The sequence below is a fragment of the Trachypithecus francoisi genome, unplaced genomic scaffold (assembly GCF_009764315.1).
Source record: "Trachypithecus francoisi isolate TF-2019V2 unplaced genomic scaffold, Tfra_2.0 Lachesis_group0, whole genome shotgun sequence".
NCBI lineage: Eukaryota > Metazoa > Chordata > Mammalia > Primates > Cercopithecidae > Trachypithecus > Trachypithecus francoisi.
In genome coordinates, this window is record NW_022681453.1 from 75,050,471 (window position 1) to 75,069,185 (window position 18,715).

General features: G+C 38.6%; 2 protein-coding genes across 7 annotated transcripts in view; one reads left to right on the forward strand and one right to left on the reverse strand.

The window, feature by feature from the left end:
• Positions 1–1,790, reverse strand: part of QTRT2 (queuine tRNA-ribosyltransferase accessory subunit 2) — a 31,734-nt gene extending 29,944 nt beyond the window's left edge. Inside the window, exon 1 of one of the 2 annotated variants that reach the window (XM_033211225.1) lies at positions 1,655–1,790. The gene's annotated coding sequence lies outside the window, so the exon portion shown is untranslated. The remainder of the gene's footprint in view (positions 1–1,654) is intronic. The other variant, XM_033211226.1, reaches the window with a different exon arrangement.
• Positions 1,791–1,901: 111 nt separating this feature from the next.
• CCDC191 (coiled-coil domain containing 191) overlaps positions 1,902–18,715 on the forward strand; it is an 88,198-nt gene continuing 71,384 nt past the window's right edge. Inside the window, exons 1-4 of one of the 5 annotated variants that reach the window (XM_033211223.1) lie at positions 1,902–2,150; positions 4,334–4,372; positions 7,593–7,734; positions 13,292–13,435. In XM_033211223.1, coding sequence (XP_033067114.1) covers positions 2,061–2,150; positions 4,334–4,372; positions 7,593–7,734; positions 13,292–13,435 — 415 coding nt within the window. In that variant the 5' untranslated portion in view covers positions 1,902–2,060. The remainder of the gene's footprint in view (positions 2,151–4,333; positions 4,373–7,592; positions 7,735–13,291; positions 13,436–18,715) is intronic. The other 4 variants (XM_033211221.1, XM_033211220.1, XM_033211222.1 and 1 more) reach the window with 4 other exon arrangements.

Consider the following 18,715-nt stretch of genomic DNA (forward strand, 5'->3'; position numbering starts at 1 on the left):
ATTCCAGAAAACAGTAACTGAAGACTTTTCCAAGGCATTCGGAAATCCTTACACCATTTGGTGGGGGAAAGAGATAATGATGACGTTAAACTTCGTTGAGTATGTGTGTTAAAAATTCAGAAGTCAACTGTTAAACAATTAATGACAGAATGCATAATTTCCAAACTCACTGGAGAGAGAAGTGGGAAAACAAAGAAAAATTGATTAATCTAATAAAAGGCAAGAAAAGAAAAGAGACTAAAAAAAGAAATAGAAAACACAAAATAAGATGGTAGAATTCCAAATGTCAGTAATCACAATAAAAGTTAAATTAATTTCACATATAGAAAGACATAATAACAGCAATTAACATTTATTGGGTATTTACTATGTATCAAGCACTGTTCTTTATATATTCACTCCATTAATCCTCATATCAAATGCATAATATAGATGCTATTATTATCTGCATTTTATGGATGGTAAACTGAGGCTGATAAAATCACCAGCTGGTAAGTGGCAGAGCAAGGACTTAAATTATTAAAGTTTAGTTTTCAACGCAATACTCTAATAGGCTGGGAGCTTATGAGAAGTTCCATCTGGTCCACAAGCACATTATAATCAGTTACCATTTTGCTATAGTGTTCTTGTTCTTTTTCCTTTCTCCCTCCCGCCTCTAATCCACCCTCCCAGTCTCTGCAATCTTTCTCCATTCTCAAACATTTAAACATACTTGCGTATGGAAGGGAGTGTTTTGGTCAGGGTTTGCTTTTACAAAAATGGAAACATACTATAATATATGCACTTCTCTGCAATTTGATTTTCTCTCAAGAATAAACATTAGACGTCTTGCCTGAAGAAGAAACATAAAGCTAACTTACCCTTTTGAAAAAAACTACTTCGTGATACCGCATAGTTTGTATGAACACAATTTATTCAACCGCCTTTCAGATAGACCAATTACAGAGCAGGTCCTAGGATCGCTGCAACAGTCCGAGGACACAGCTTCCCCAACCTCATTCTCACCAATTTCAAGTCAACTTTAGTTTACATTTCAGGGCAGAATGCTTTACATACATTTATTTTTAATCATTCCAACACTCCAGTGATTCAGGTATTATCGTCCCCATTTTGCATGAGAAAACAGGGTCTCTGAGTTATTAAACAAGTTGCCTAAGGTCACATAGCCACAAAGTAGCTGAATCCAAAACTCCTGTTCTAAATCTTTACTCTGCTTTATAAGCCCATTTATCACCCCAAATGGGCTGTCTCTGGAAACACCTCGGCTCAGCCAATAAGTCAGGATTTATCTTTGCTCCATGGGCCATCTCCATGGCCCCAGACCTCCCTAGGCACCTAGCTCAGAGATTGAAGATGGTCCCACCCTCCCATGGGCAGTTCGGAATAACAATTTCCAACTGAGAACTCTACCCTTGAGCAGAGGCTAATCGAAAGGGGCCCTTTTATCTCAGAGGTGTCGGCGAGGCTTACACGATTTATGAGAATCTGAATTTACAAAAGCCAAGATCTACCAGGAGACCCTGAAAAGGGAAGGAGAGGAGCCATGGCGGGAGTACTATCACTGTTACTGCAACACAACCAGGAAGCGTCTAGGCGCGACGCGACTCATCCATCTCTAGCAGCTCCCACACCAGCAGGACAAAAGGGCACTTACCTGCCAACAAACTATTCGACTCTTTTAGCGTTCAGACCCCTCAAACTCTTCACAGTTCACTACCACGTGTTAGGCTTGCAGAATTCTCTGCCCCCAAATCACTGCCTCCAGGGCAGACCCAATCAGGGAGTACTGCGTCATCATTGGGCGCCAGAAAAAAAAGCAAAGCCGACATTAAAAGCGAGCTTTGATGACGGCAAGAGCGAGGGACTTCTGCCGTTGCTATGGTAACTGAGCCAACGCGAGCGGCCTGCGCAGAGCCTCATGGGAGTGGTGGTTCGACGGCGTACTACGCCTGCTTTCCTTGCGGGCGGGGGAACTACAATTCCCAGCGTGACCCGGAAGCAGCCCAGGCAGAAGAGCGGTTGTGGCAGCTTTGGCCGAGGTTCGAGCTCGAACTTGGAAAATGCTAATGGCGCCTCAGGGAAGGTCCTCCTCAAAGAAAAGGATGGGGTTGAATGGCTGGAAACGCTTCACAAGGCAGCCGAGTCCCCAGGTGATCCCAATCGAGAGCTTTGGCGGGCGGGGACTTCCCCAAGGGGCGGGGCAGTTAGGAAGCCAGTCGCGGCCCCTCTGTGCTTCCTGCCTCTTTATCCTTAGCTGACACGCCCCTGCCTTAACCGCCCCAAAGCCAGCATTGCCCTGAGTGATGTGCTCTAGGATCTCTGGGGTCTGGGTACATGACGGCTTTGGTGGGCCAGCATCCTGGAAGAACTGTTTCTAACGCTTTTCTAAAACCGGAGGTGTCTGCTAATGCCCTTCGGAGTGTAAAGGAGTTTGCAAACTCCGTTCCCCCTTAAATTTTAGGAAACTTCTCGCACATTTCTTTCTTTCTCTCTCTCTCTTTTTTTTTTTTTTGCAAATCTTGGGGGAATTGATCTTTATTAACGGGGGAGAGCTTCACATTAAATACCCTACCTGTATTCCTGCCCCTCCACTTTTACGTAAAGTATCTAAATAAACTCAGGAGTGCAAATGGATATTGAATACATTAATACTTGATTCGCACAGGAGTTTCTAAATTCAATCAACATTCAAAAAATAGATTCTCTCCGTATCTGTCACCCATTTGGATGCATTAGCACCTGAAGATAAAAAACTGATAACCCACAGTTTAAACTTGAAAACATATGTGACATGTGCAAAGTCACAGTTGCACCGTGTGTGCTTTCCACAGACTACCTTTTTAACAGTCCCTAAAAGGATGCTTAAAATCTAAATGAGAATACTAAAATGGAGAAGCTTCTCAGCTTTCAGCTACAGAGCAGTTTCAGCCGCTGTTTTCACCCTTAAGTTACACTTTCCTAAATAATATTCTGTAGATGTATGTGGCCTTTGTGAGAGCCCCAGGCAATTGTTCTTGCAATTTATTCTAAATTTACCAACTAAATGCATTGGATATATTCCACATGGTAAATATGTTGCCCTAGATACTAGAGGGCACAGGCTGGAGCATTAGGGAGACTTGGAAACTGAGGCTGCTGCTATTTCGATACATCAGTTGCATGATGTATTGGATCCAAAATAGGTTATGGATATGGACTTGATGATGAAAGGTAAAAATTTAGAATAATTTCTTAGGACTCCAAAAGGAAGGATTTTTCCTGCTAGTGCTCATTATTACTGCCTAGAGAGAAAAAGGGGAAAACAGGGCTCTTTCAAGTTCAGTTGTGTTTTAATTGGATCAGTTCTTTCTTTGTTGCAGTGACAAAATTATTAATCAGTACAGCTGCGTTAGTTATCAGTAAGATGGTCTGAAGGCAAAGTGTTAGGTAAGTGAAAGAGAGTATTATATTTTTCCCACCTCCATGTGTCAACATGCTAGTTTAGATATCCCCTTATTTTATTATTATTAATATTATTATTATTTTAGTGAGCATATTTGAGTGAGAAGCAATTCATGAACTGGGAACACCAAACCAAAAGAGATTTAGTGCTCCAGTGACAAATCATCAGGATATCCCCTTATTTTAAAAACACACCTGAATTTTTAGTAAAGAAGATAACTCTATTCATTAAGTGACTATTAGAGGGAATTCTGCAAGCTTCTAGGTGTTACAGAGAGTGAAGAAAGGAAATGTCCTGATGGTTTTACTTGTAATTTCAGATTAATACCTGACTGATCTGGGTGGAAATTTGTATTTTCTGCTTTGTAAAACAGTAGAAGTCAGATTGATTAACCCTCAGTTTTTATTGGACCAAACAAGATCCCTGATCTAGGTAGGATGAGAAAGCCTCTTGCTACAGGCTACTTATGAAAGGAGTAAGGAGAGGAACACACCCTTCTTTAAGCTAAAGATTACTTGGATAATCTGGCTAATTAATGAGTGCCTTTTTTTTAATGAGTAGCTTTATATTTAGCATTTCTATATCTTGACTCTTAACCCTAAGGAGGTTTAAAAAAATAGCCGTTCCACAGGGTCCTATCCCAATTAAATCACAATCTCAAGGTGGGCCTAGACAAGAAATAAAAACAATGTCCCAGGAAGGCTTCATGTTTTCTCCTCATACTGCTATTCTGTGTCTTTTATTGCTAAGCATGCTGAACTTCCTACTGAAATGCCTTGGGGAGATAATAAAGGACACTATTCCATATGCTTTAGTCAGAAGGATAGATTTAAATGGCAAAGTTGATGAAGATATTGCTGTGTATTAATGTCCTATATATGTTATCTACAGCCTGCTTTTGGTCCTGACAATGTGGAACACTGGATAAAGGTAAGGATATTTCAAATTTAGAATAAAAAGATAATTAAGAGTCAAGCATAATCAGATGGAAAAGAAATATGAGTAGACCTCCACTTTGCACATACTCTGCTATTTTTATTCCCATGTGACTATGTAAGTTGCCTTAATTTTATACTTTTTAGTATTTTTTTCATAATTCTGTTGCCTCTCATGAAACCATTTAAGTAGGAATGACAAGAAAAGAGGTGTGTAGACATCGTTTCAAATGCCATGAGTATCACTTGAAGAGGATTAAAGGAGTTGGGAAAAGAAGCCTTGGGAGAGGATATAGTGGCCTTCCTCAGATGTTGGAAAGACTCCACTGTAGTTACAATAACATAGGGACTAATGGGTGAAAACTACATGTGCATCACAAATAAGAATTTTCTAATGACTAGTCCATCCAAAAGTGGACTGGGCATTCTTATGGAGATGTGTTTTCTACCACTGAAGCTATTTTAATGGACTCTAAATGGTCACTTAATGTTAGGCTAATGAATAATGTGTTTCAGGATTCAGTGAAGGGGGAATTGTGTTAGATAACCTCTGACATTTCTTCCAGGCCTGAGATATGTATTTTTGAGTCCGAGTACCATTTAATTTGAAAGTACCATTAAATCATTCCAGGTGTGTGCTTCTGAGTGTCAGTTTGGCAGCTTGCCATATTCAATTCATCATATACCACATGTATCAAAATCATGTAACATTTTCCCGGGAAAAGACCCTTCTGACAGTATTTTGAAGAGTGATTACTCATCTAAATTGACATGCATCATGAGCACCAGATCCTAGATAGATGTAATAGATCCTAGGCCAAATGTAATAATTTTTAACCATTTATTTATTCAGCTGGTATTTGAGTGCCTACTAAATACTAGCCCACTGCGTTGGGCGTTGGAGCTAAATCAGAGCAGGTACAGTCCCTGCCCTCCCAGAGTTTACAGTCCAGTGGAGAATAAACAACTTACCTAAAGCTCATGAGAGAATTAAAGATGTAATGAAAGTGTGTGGTGAGAGGCACTAATTTAAACGGGGTCCAGGCAAGCTTCCTGGATACTGCAGAAAGCCTAACTTAGAAGACGACTAAAGTGGATCTACCATCATGAATGCTAGCCTTTAGGAAGACCATTCTGTAGTATCTAGTAAGATTAGCTTGCATGTGAGTGTTGAGAGTCCCAGTGCCAATATACGATAGGATGGTAAGTACTATAGAGACAGTCAGAGCAGAGGACAGGGAGAAGGAGAGCTGGAGGACAGTGTTTATAGTTTTATATAGGGTGGTCAAAGAAGGCATTACTGGGAAGGTGACATTTGAGCAAAGGCTTCAGGAGGTGAGGGAGGGAGGCCTATGGGTATCTGTAGGAGAGCAGTTCAGCAGTTCAGGCAGCGGGGAAGCAAGTACAAAGGCCCTAAGCTGGGGACACACTGAGCATATCTGAGGAGGAACAAGCAAGGAGGTCCATGTGGCTGAAGTAGAATGAGCAAAAGAAAGAGTAGCGAGCGGCTTGGAAAGCTCACAAAGGGCTGTGTGGCAGGACCTGAAAGCTCATTGTAAGGACTTTGACATTAATTCTGATTGAGATCAGGAGCCATTGAAGGCTTTTGAGTGGAGTTGTGACATACATGATGTGGCTTTCATTTTAAAGGAGTCATTCAGTGCTGTGGTGAGAGGCTATTCCAGAAAACCTGTCAGGAAATTGTTGTGCCTTGGACCAAGATGGTAGCAATGGACGTGATGGGAAGGGGTCAGATTCTATATATATTTTAAAGATAGAGTCAACAGATTTCCTGATCAATTATAGGTGGGGTGGGAAAGAGAGAGATAGATTGGATTAAGGACTCTAAAGTTTTCACCCTGAGGAATATAGTTGTCACTACCTGAGTTGGAAGAAACACAGCAATCATGGGAGAACACAGGTTTCTGGGAGGGGGAAGTTAGGGGTTAAGTTATAAAATAAGTTTTAACATTTTTTTTCTTTTGAGACGAGAGTCTTGCTCTGTCACTCAAGCTGGAGTACAGTGGCACAATCTTGGCTCACTGCAACCTCTGCCTGCCGGGTTCAAGTGATTCTCATGCCTCAGCTGCCCAGGTAGCTGAGATTACAGGTGTGTGCCACCACACCCGGCTAATTTTTGTAGTTTTAGTAGAGACAGGGTTTCACTGTGTTGGCCAAGCTGGTCTTGACCTCAAGTGAGCCACCCACCTCGGCCTCACAAAGTGCTGGGATTACAGCATGAGCCACCATGCCCAGCTTTAAAATTTATTTAATTAAATTTATTTATTTTGAGACACAGTCTCACTTTGTCACCCAGGCAGGAGTGCAGTGGCATGAACACAGCTCATTGCAGTCCCAACGCTCTGGGCTCAAGCGATTCCTCCCACCTCAGCCTCTGAAGTAGCTAGGATTATAGGTGTGCACAACCACGCCTGGCTAATTTTTTATTTTTTAACTAGAGGTGGGGTCTCACTATGTTCCCCAAGCTGGTCTCAAACTCCTAGGCTTAGGCAGTCCTCCCATCTTGGCCTCCCAAAGTGCTATGATTATAGGCATGACCCACTACACCAGCCTAAAATAAGCGTTTTTATTCTGTGCAGGTAAATAAAAACACTAAGGCAGTTTGCCCACTTCTGCTATTTCTTCCCCCAATCCTGCAAATTTGGTCATGTTTTTACTAGACTCTTGCTGTTGAGTTAAAACATTCTAGATGGCTACAGTTAAGTGACTCTTTTTATCCCAACTGTATTGAACCTAATATGTGATTGCCTAATACAAGATGGGAGGTTTCCTTCAGGAGTACTAATTTGCTGAAGTGTGGTTACTCCACCTCTGGTTCATATTCATATGCAAGTCCTAAGGGCATGAAAACTAATAAAATATAATATTTTTTATTTAAAGTAAAATATCCATGTCTCAGGATCCTATCACTAATGCCCTAAACAAAAGTTATCTAAATCTTAATAACCTTTTGTTCAAATATCAAAATTGTGAACACCTGTTAGAACTTGGTAAAATACTGCAATTAATTTAAGATATATGAAACCCCCCAGAATATTTGGGGGTAGATGTTTACACCTCAAGAGTTTCTCCACAAATGGAAAGATGAACGAATCTTAGTAGTTGGTAGAAAATCAGATTCTTGAATAGGAGAGAAATTCTGTAACTGAACACATTTGTTGTCTTAATGGATTTTTTTTTCTGTTATATTGAAGAGAGTGGAGAAAGCCTCAGAATTTGCAGTGTCAAATGCATTTTTTACTAGAAATTCAGATTTACCCAGAAGTCCCTGGGGCCAAATCACAGATTGGAAAACATCTGAGCAAATAGAGGATCATGATGAAATCTATGCAGAAGGTAAGAGAATGCATTTTCTGCTGTAATGTTAACAATTCTTAAAGCATAACCCCATGATGCATTTCAAAGTAGAGAACGGAAGTTTTTCTTACTCTTGTTCTTAATTTCCCTTTCTTTCTACTCCCCTGAAGCTATTTTACTCTGGAATTAACTCTAATATTACAAGTAAGGATATACTTAAGCCTCATTTTGTTGCCCAAATTAGAACCACATCTAGAGGTGGTTTGATACAAGAGCTAATCAGTGAATGCTGTAAGATGTTAGTCCTGTGACAAAGATGGTAGCAAGTTAATTTGATCAGATATTATACAGATAATTTGACTACAGTCTATAAATCAGTTTTACTCCTGATAAAGAGACCCTAAAAACAGTCTAACCTTCCTATGTCCCAGAAGCATTTACTCTTCCGGAATTTGGTATTTTCGTTACTGATGCCCTGAGGAACTCTACCATTTAGGGATGGAAGGAATCAAGAAGGACCAACAAAGGAGACTGAGAGAGGGAGGTCACTATGGTAGATGGAAAGTCAAGCGTGTGATGTCCTACAAGCCAACTTCCATTTGAATTCCTTATGTCTCCAGTTATTCCATTTATTTCTTCATTTTTTCAACATGTATATACTCTGTGCTAGGTAAATTTTAGGCACTGGAAGTACTGGTTAAGAACAAGAGAGACAAAGCCCTTTCTTTCATGAAATATACATTTCCTGTGGGAATAAAGAAAATTTTACAGTGATTCAGTAGTAAAAAGTCATTCAAGTTCAGACCTGAGTCAGCGAGGAGCAAGGAGTCAGCTGAACAATGTGATGGGGGAAGCATCCAGGCAGATGGAAAGGGAGCATGAAGTACAGACAGGCATGGTGTGCTGCAGGAAGACCCGTGTGGCTGGAGCATCCCCACAGAGAGAAGCTGGCGGGAGTGAGGAGAAGGCATGTCACATAGGGCTTTCCAAGCCTGGGGAAAGAATTTAGATTTTACTCTGAGTATGACAGGATAGAATTGAAGAGTTTTAAGCAGAGGAGTAATATGACAGTTTATAAAATATATGAAGGATGTAGCAGGGCGTGGTGGCGGGTGCCTGTAATCCCAGCTACTTGAGAGGCTGAGGCAGGAGAATCACTTGAATCCGGCAGGCGGAGGTTGCAGTGACCTGAGATCTTGCTATGCACTCCAACCTGGGTGACAGAGCAAGACTTCATCTCAAATTAATTAAATAATTAATTAATTAAATATAGGAAGAATGGATTATAGGGGAGAAAAAGAGAAAAGGGCAACCAGTGGGAGGCTGCTGGCAGCAGTCTGGGTGAGCAGTAACGGTGAGTGGTTTAGAGTGGTTGATAGTACTGGAGCTAGAGAAAGGAGATTGTTTCTGAAATTGGCTTGGCTGATCTTGCTCACCTCACCTCCCACCCTGCCAGTAGAGACACACAATATACTTTAACCTGTTAAGGGTTCTGAGAAGTCGTGCAGTTAGAAAGTAATGTTTACTTGCCTCGTTTCCCATGCTGCCTAGACCATAAACCTCTTTTTATCCTGAAATCTGTATATTATCCTGAGAAACTAGTGATTCACATTAGGAACATGGTTTGGTGTATGGACAGAACAGCAGTGGATAGAACATGGTTTTCAAAGGTTGATACCATTTTTTCTCATCTCATCAACTATATTAATGTTCTACAAAAAGTAGTGTTCTGAGGAACATACTGTGAAAATCTGTGCTTTAAGGTAGTTTGTATACTTCTCATGTGGTCCATCATGAGGTATTTCTACAGTTTAACCCCTCCAAGGGAAGTTTTATTTGTTTTTGGGGGTACTTCACAGTAAATCCCCAAGTACCAATACATGTCATTTAGTAGGTGTGAATTATTTTGCATATAAATTATTATACACATAAATGTTTGAATTATTGTACACAAGGGCTACTCAGTAAATATCTTCTCCATTTCTCTACCTCCCCCTGAAAGCCAGTAGCATTAGTTGCTAGTATGCTTTTAACACGTCGTTTATATTACTCTGATTTATTTTTTCCTATTTTATCTATATTAAATGTCTCTCGGCATCATTTAATATAAACACCCCATTCCCTAAGAACTAACTATGCAATAATGATCACAATAATGACGAAGATAATGAGAAAATAAACAAAAGAGCTGTTTGATAGTAATAACAGTGATGAAAGTTATGCTAAAGCAGGCATTTTCCCCATACCTAAATAATTTCAGGAGATTGTCTCAATAGCATTAAGAAAGAAATTCAAATGGAGGTTAGCTTTCAGGATATAACACTCTTTGATTTTCCTCCTACCTCAATGGCCTCTTCTTCCTAGTCGGCTTTCCTGGTTCCACCTTATCTCCTCAACCCCTAAATCTTGGAGTTCCTCAGCACTCAGTCCTTAAACTTCTTCTCTGTCTACCTTCCTCCTTTGGTAATTTCATCCACTTCTATGATTTTAAATATCGTCTATGTGCTGAAAACTTCCCCATTTATTTCTTCAGCTTGGACCTCTCCCCTGAAATCCAGAGTATTGTAGCCAATACCATATTTGACATCCCTATTTGAATGTCTCCTAAACATCTCAAACCTAACATGTCTGGGACTGAACTCCTGATCTTCCTCCTCAAACCTACTGCTATCCTTGGCCTTCCCCATCTCAGTAAATGGCATCACCATCCTTGCAGTTGCTTAAGCCAAAAACCTCATAGATTTCTTTCTCTCATGTCCCATATCCAATCCATCAGCAAGTCATGTCAACTCCACCTCAAAACATTCTTTTCTAGAATCTGACCATTGGTAATACCTCCACTCTCAGGTCCAGGCCACCATTACCTCTCTTCTAGATTATGTACTTGTTTCCCAATTGGTGTTCCCTGCCTCCGTCCTTGTCCCCTATAGTTTATTTTAACTTAATAGTCAAAGTGATTCTCTTAAAATATATCATCACCTCTCTGCTCACATCTCTCCTGTGGCTTCCCATTGCATGCAGAGTAAAAGCCCAAGTAGCTAGAATAGTGTCAAGACTCTAAGCAAGGGAATTTCAGCCTCAGGACTACTGACATTTTGGGCTAGAGAATTTTTGTGGGGGCTGTCCTGTGAATTGCAGGATGTTTAGCAGCATCCCTGGCCTCTACCTACTAGACAGTAGTATTACTTCCCCCAGTTATGACACCACAAAATGGCTCTAGACATTGGCTTAAGCCCACTGAGGGGCAAGATTGCCCCTGGTTGATAATCATTGCCCTAAACACTCCCCTAAAGCTGGTCTGCACATTACCCCTCCAACCTCATCTCCTACTGTCTCCTCCTCACTCACTTCTCTTTGACCACACTGGCCTCCTTGCTGGTTTTCCAACACTGTAGATACTCCTGCACAAGACCTCTGCGTTTGCTTTCCCTCTGCAGAGAATAATATTACCTTATACATCCTCACTTCTCTCACATTCTTCCCTTCTTTGCTCAAATATCTTTTTCTCAGTGAAGCTTTCTTTTACCTCCCAATTTATTTTTATTATTATTTTTTAAATTTTTTATTATACTTTAAGCTCTAGGGTACAAGTGCACAATGTGCAGGTTTGTTACATATGTATACATGTGCCATGTTGGTGTGCTGCACCCATTAACTCATCATTTACATTAGGTATATCTCCTAATGCTATCCCTCCCCGTTCCCCGCACCCCATGACAAGCCCCAGTGTGTGATGTTCCCCTTCCTGTGTCCAAGTGTTCTTATTTTTCAATTCCCACCTATCAGTGAGAACATGTGGTGTTTGGTTTTCTGTTCTTGTGATAGTTTGCTGAGAATGATGGTTTCCAGCTGCATACATGTCCCTACAAAGGACATGAACTTATCCTTTTTTATGGCTGCATAGTATTCCATGGTATATATGTGCCACATTTTCTTAATCCAGTCTGTCATTGATGGACATTTGGGTTGCTTCCAAGTCTTTGCTATTGTGAATATTGCCGCAATAAACATACATGTGCATGTGTCTTTATAGCAGCAAGATTTATAATCCTTTGGGTATATACCCAGTAATGGGATGGCTGGGTCAAATGGTATTTCTAGTTCTAGATCCTTGAGGAATCGCCACACTGTCTTGCACAATGGTTGAACTAGTTTACACTCCCACCAACAGTGTAAAAGTGTTCCTATTTCTCCACATCGTCTCCAGCACCTGTTGTTTCCTGACTTTTTAATGATCACTATTCTAACTGGTGTGAGATGGTATCTCATTGTGGTTTTGATTTACATTTCTCTGATGGCTAGTGATGATGGGCATTTTTTCATGTGTCTGTTGGCTGCATAAATGTCTTCTTTTGGAAGTGTCTGTTCATATCCTTTGCCCACTTTTTGATGGGGTTGTTTGTTTTTTTCTTGTAAATTTGTTTGAGTTCTTTGTAGGTTCTGGATATTAGCCCTTTGTCAGATGAGTAGATTGCAAAAATTTTCTCCCATTCTGTAGGTTGCCTGTTCACTCTGATGGTAGTTTCTTTTGCTGTGCAGAAGCTCTTTAGTTTAATTAGATCCCATTTGTCAGTTTTGGCTTTTGTTGCCATTACTTTTGGTGTTTTAGACAGGAAGTCCTTGCCCATGCCTAAGTCCTGAATGGTATTGCCTGTGTTTTCTTCTAGGGTTTTTATGGTTTTAGGTCTAACATTTAAGTCTCTAATCCATCTTGAATTAATTTTCATATAAGGTGTAAGGAAGGGATCCAGTTTCAGCTTTCTACATATGGCCAGCCAGTTTTCCCAGCACCATTTATTAAATAGGGAATCCTTTCCCTATTTCTTGTTCTTGTCATGTTTGTCAAAGATCAGATGGTTATAGATGTGTGGTATTATTTCTGAGGGCTGTGTTCTGTTCCATTGGTCTATATCTCTGTTTTGGTACCAGTACCATGCTGTTTTGGTTACTGTAGCCTTGTAATATAGTTTGAAGTCAGATAGCGTGATGCCTCCAGCTTTGTTCTTTTGGCTTAGGATTGTCTTGGCAATGCGGGCTCTTTTTTGGTTCCATATGAACTTTAAAGTAGTTTTTTCCAATTCTGTGAAGAAAGTCATTGGTAGCTTAATGGGGATGGCATTGAATCTATAAATTACCTTGGGCAGTATGGCCATTTTTACAATATTGATTCTTCCTGTCCATGAGCATGGGATATTCTTCCATTTGTTTGTGTCCTCTTTTATTTCATTGAGCCATGGTTTGTAGTTCTCCTTGAAGAGTTCCTTCACATCCCTTGTAAGTTGGATTCTCAGGTATTTTATTCTATTTGAAGCAATTGTGAATGGGTTACCTCCCAATTTAAACTACAACACCCATCTTCTATTTCTTCCTGTCCCTGCCTTTTCTCTTATTTACTTGTTGTCTCTCTTCCTCAGTTGGAATGTAAGTTTTATGATGCTAGGGCTTATTTTTCCAGTTTTGTTCACTGCTGTATTCCAGTGTCTAGAACAGTACTTGATAGATACTCAGTTAATATTTATTGAAGAAATGAAAACAGTGAATAAAGAAAATCTCTGAAGTAATTAAAATATTTAAAATTGTTTTTGTTTTATTGTAGCTCAGGAGCTGGTCAATGACTGGTTAGACTCCAAACTTAAGCAAGAATTAGCAAGTGATGAAGAAGGTGATGCTAAAAACACTGTGTCAAGTGTCACTCTTGTGCCAGAAGCCAATGACCATTTGAAATATGACAAGTTTGATGGTAAGAACTTATCTGATTGTTCTAAGTTTTAACATCTAATAAATGTGTCTAAGGAGTCTTTATAATTGTTTTGAATAACAAATAATACCTATTTAACTTCTCTGTGTTTTAGTTTTTATTATTGGTTTTAATTTATCATAGTTAAATGTAAATTTCTTATGCTATATCTTCAGTAAATTCATGGTGTTTTTAAAAATTAAAATATTCTATTACAGTTATCCCGAACTAACTGCGAGGAATTAGTTCCAGGACCCTTGGCCCCCACAGATACCAAACTCCTCAGATGCTCTAGTCCTGTGCCTATCCTCTCGCATACTTGAAATCATTTCTAGACCACTTACAATACCTAATACAGTATAAATTCTATGTAAATAGTTGTTATACTGTATTTTAAAATGTTTATTATTTTTTATTGTTGTATTGTTATTTTTAATTTTTTTTTCAAATATTTTTGAACTGCGGTTGGTTGAATCCAAGAATGTGGCATCTGCAGATAGGGAGGGCCAACTCTATTTATAATTCTGCTTATAATAGCAATTAATGCTGTTTCAGAGTGCCTCTTCCTTATATATCACTGGACTATTTACTTTGATGCAGACTACATTTAAGTACTCCTATGTCATTTTTAAATTTATAAAATGCTTCTTATTTATCTGTTAGTTATTACTTATAAGGGAGGTTATTACTTTTCTAGTTTGTTTTTTTTTTCCCCAGAGGAGGGAAAAGCCACTATTGTGCACAGAGCCAGTGTCAGACAAGTTAGATGGCTGATGTCTGAGTGTTTATCTAATACACTCAAGGGTCTGTGTATTTTTTTTCCCTGAGCATAGGAGTAGTCATGGTAATGGTGGGGCAGCTCCCCATACATGACTCAGATACCCTTGGTGACTTCACCTGACATCATACCCCTTGTTTAGGACTCTGTAAAATCCCCAGGTTGAGGATCACAAAACTATCAGCTTGTGAAATTAGAAGAATCCTTCAAGACTAGGTAGTCTGATCTACCCTCCTCCCTGACCCAGATAGAGATCATTCTACAGTGTCCCTAACTTGTAGTGACGTATCCTCTGCCTGAACACCTCCCAGGAGTGAGAGCCTGCACTTTGCAGGGAGCCCATTCAACCAGTCTGAGGCTCTAATCCTCATAGCAGTTTCCCTTAGTTAGGAGAATTAGGATTTTGTCTTCAGTAACTTTTTACCCTATGGTACAACAAAAATAACATGTTCTCTCTCAAGAACGTTTTATTTTTTGTAGGAGTTGTTACCATATTTGACCACTCATATAGTTCTATGTTTCCAGATTAAATAGCACCAGTACTCTCAACAAGTTTTTTATACCACATGGTTTCTAGGTCTTATCATCCTCGTTGCTGCCTTCTGGATATTTTCTAGTTTATTATTGTCATTATTAAAGTGTGGTACTTCAGTACTTCATATTTGTTCTGAAGCAAATATATGGAATCTAATGAAACTATTACTTCTTTTGATATAGTGCTAATAGATCTAATTATGTCCCTTTACTTAGATTGGTTGATATCATCTAGTATCATGCTAAGTCTCAATCATCATATGCTGGTAGAGTTTTTTTTAAATTGAAATATTGAACAAATATTTATGTAACCATTAAAAAGGATGTTTACCAAAAATATTAATTAACATATTATCTCAATAGACACAGAAAAAGCACTTAACAAAATCTAACATGCATTCCTGATAAAAACTTCTCAGCAAACTAGTAATGTAAGAGAAATTCTTCAACTTGATAAAGGCCATTTACATAAGACATGTAGAAAACAAATACCAAAATGATACGTGTAAGCTTTGTCAGGAATTACATTAAATATAAATGCATTTAATTAAACACTTCAGTCCAAATGCAGAGATTGGCAGAATGGATAAAAAATACATGACTTAGCTATATACTATCTACAAGAGACATATGTTCAATTTAAAGTACAAATAGGTTAAAAGGAAAAGGATGGAAAAAGATATACCATGCAAACAGTAACCAAAAGAGAACTACAGTGGCTATGTTAATATATATTTTAAAAGACTTTTTATTTTTATTTTTTCTTTGATTTTTAATTTTCCCAAAAATAGACTTTTAAAGAAAAAATTATTACTAGAAACAAAAAGTGCATTTTCTAACAATAAAAGGGTCAATCTATCACAAAAACATAAAAACTATAAATATATATACACCTGACAAAAGAGTCCCAAGGTAGATGAAGCAAAAATTGACAGAATTGAAGAGAGAAATATAATTCAACAAGAATACAATCATGTGTTGCTTAATGAAGGGGGTAAGTCCTGAAAAATGCCTCATTAGGTGATTTTGTCATTGTGCGAACATGATAGAGTGTACTTACACAAACCTGGATGGTAGAGCCTACCATACACCTAGGCTATGTGAGATAGACTATTGCTCCTAGGCCACAAACCTGTACTGCATGTTACTTAATACTACAGGCAATGGTAACACAATGGTAAGTATTTGGGTGTCTGAACATATCCATCCATAAAAAGGTACAGTAAATATACAGTATATAAAAGGTAAAAAGTGTTACACCTGTACAGGGTATATACCATGAATGGAGTTTGCAGGGCAGGAAGCTGCTCTGGGTTAATCAATGAGTGAGTCGTGAGTAAATGTGAAGCCCTAGGATGTTAAAATATGCTGCTGTAGACTTAAAAACACTATATACTTAGGGTACACTGAATTTATAAAAACATATTTTTCTTTTTTCAATAATAAATTGACCTTAACTTACTATAACTTTTTTACTTTATAAATTCTTTATTTTTTCTAACATTTTGACTCTTTGGTAACACTTAGCTTAAAACGAACACATTGGAGAACTGGACAAATTTTTTTTTAATTCTATGTACTTTTTTCTATTTTTGACATTTTAATGTTTTTTTTCTTGTTAAAAAACTAAGACACAAACATACACATTAGCCTAGGCCTACACAGGGCTAGGATCATCAATATCACTATCTTCTCCTCCACATCTTGTCTCACTAGGTCTTCAGGGGCAATAACACACATACTCTTGTGATAATATTACCCTCTTTTGGATATCCCCTAAAAGACCTACCTGAGGCTATTTTACAGTTAACCTTTTTTGTTTTTTTGAGACAGGATCTCCCTTTGTTGTGCAGTGGTGATCATAGATCACTGCAGCCTTGAACTCCTGGGTTCAAGAAATCCTCCAGCCTCAGCCTCCGTAGTAGCTGAAACTACAGGTGTGTGCCACCACACCTAGCTAGTTTTTTTTTCTTCTTTTAATAGAGACAGGGTCTTGCTTTGCTTCTCAGGCTGGTCTCTAACTCCTGGGCTCAAGCAATCCTCCCATGTCAGCCTCTCAAAGTGGTGGGATTACAGGTTTGAGCCACTGTGCCCGGCCCAATTTTTTTTTTTTTCTTCTAATAAGTAGGAATAGACTCTAAGATAATGATAAAAGTATAGTTTAGTATATGCATAAACCAGTAACATAGTTATTATTATCATTATCAAGTATTATGTATTGTATATAATTATATGTGCTATACTTTTTTGTGTAGTATTCTAAGGTTTTTTGTGGGTGCTTTATTTTAACTTTTATTTTAAGTCCAGGGTACATGTGCAGGATGTGCAGGTTTGTTAATAAGATAGACACGTGCCATGGTGGTTTGCTGCACAGATCGACCCATCACCTAGGTATTAAGCCAAGCATCCATTAGCTTTTCTTCCCAATGCCCTTCCTCCCCCTGCCACCCATGACAGGCCCCAGTGTGTGTTGTTCTTCCCAACGTTTCCATGTATTCTCATCATTTAGCTCCCACTTATAAGTGAGAACATGCAGTGTTTGGTTTTCTGTGCCTGCATTAGTTTGCTGAAGATAATGGCTTCCAGCTCCATCCATATCTCTGCAAAGGACATGATCTCATTCCTTTTTATGGCTGCATAGTATTCCTCAAAAATCTAGAAGCAGAAAACCATTTGACCCAACAATCCCATTAATGGGTATATACGCAAAGGAATATAAATTATTCTATTATAAAGATACATGCATGTGTATGTTCATTGCAGCACACACTCTTCACAGTAGCAAAGACATGGAATCAACCCAAGTGCCCATCAGTGATAAACTGGATAAAGAGAATGTGGTGCATGTGCTACACTTTTAAACAACTGTTAGTGTAGTTGTTTTGTTTATACCAGCATCACCACAAACACATGAGTAATGCATTGTGCTCTGACATTATGATGGCTACAGCATCACTAGGCAATAGGAGTTTTTCAGCTCCGTTATAATCTTATGAGGCCACCTTCGTACACGCAGTTCATTGTTGATGGAAGTGTTGTTATTTGATACATGACTGTAGTTAGAGACTTCAATACCCCACTATCAATAATCTTTGGAACAACTACAAAGCATAATCAAGGAAGATGTTCAGTAACATTAGTCATTAGAAAAGTGCAAATTAAAACTGCAATGAGTTACCTCTACATATGTTAAAATAGCTTAAATTTGAAAGACTGACCATACCAAGTATTAGTAAGGATATGGAGAAATTGGAATACTTCTACAATGCTAGTGGAAATGTAAAGTTATGTAATCACTTTGGACAACAGTTTGATAGTTTCTTGAAAAGGTAAGCATTTAGCTATAATATGATCCAATCGTTATACTCCTACATATTTTCCCAACAGAAAAGAAAGCCTATGTTCTGTGGGTTCTGCATTTGTAGACTCAACCAACCGTGGATCAAAAATATTCAGGAAAAAATAATTCCATCTGTACTGTACATGTACAGCTTTTTTCTTGTCATTATTCCCTAAACAATACATGTAACAAGTATTAACATAGCATTTACATTGTATTGGGTATCATAACTAATCTAGAGATGATCTAGAGTATAAGGCAGGATGGATATAGGTTATATGCAAATGCTACACCATTTGGTATCACGGATTTTTGAACATCCTTGGATTTAGGTATTCTCAGGAGGTCCTGGAACCAATCCCCTAGAGATAGGGAGGGATGACTGTACACGGGTGTTCATAATACCTTTATTTGCAATAGCCAACACCTGGAAACAACTCAAATGTCTATCAACAAAGGAGTGAATAAACAAATTGTGGTGTATTTATATGGTGGAATACTACTCAGCAATAGAAAGTGATAAACTATTGAAACACACAACATGAATGAATCTCAAAATAATTGTGCTGAGTGAAAGAAGCTAGGTCAGAAAATACAATGTATATAAGTGTATGATTTAATTTATATAAAA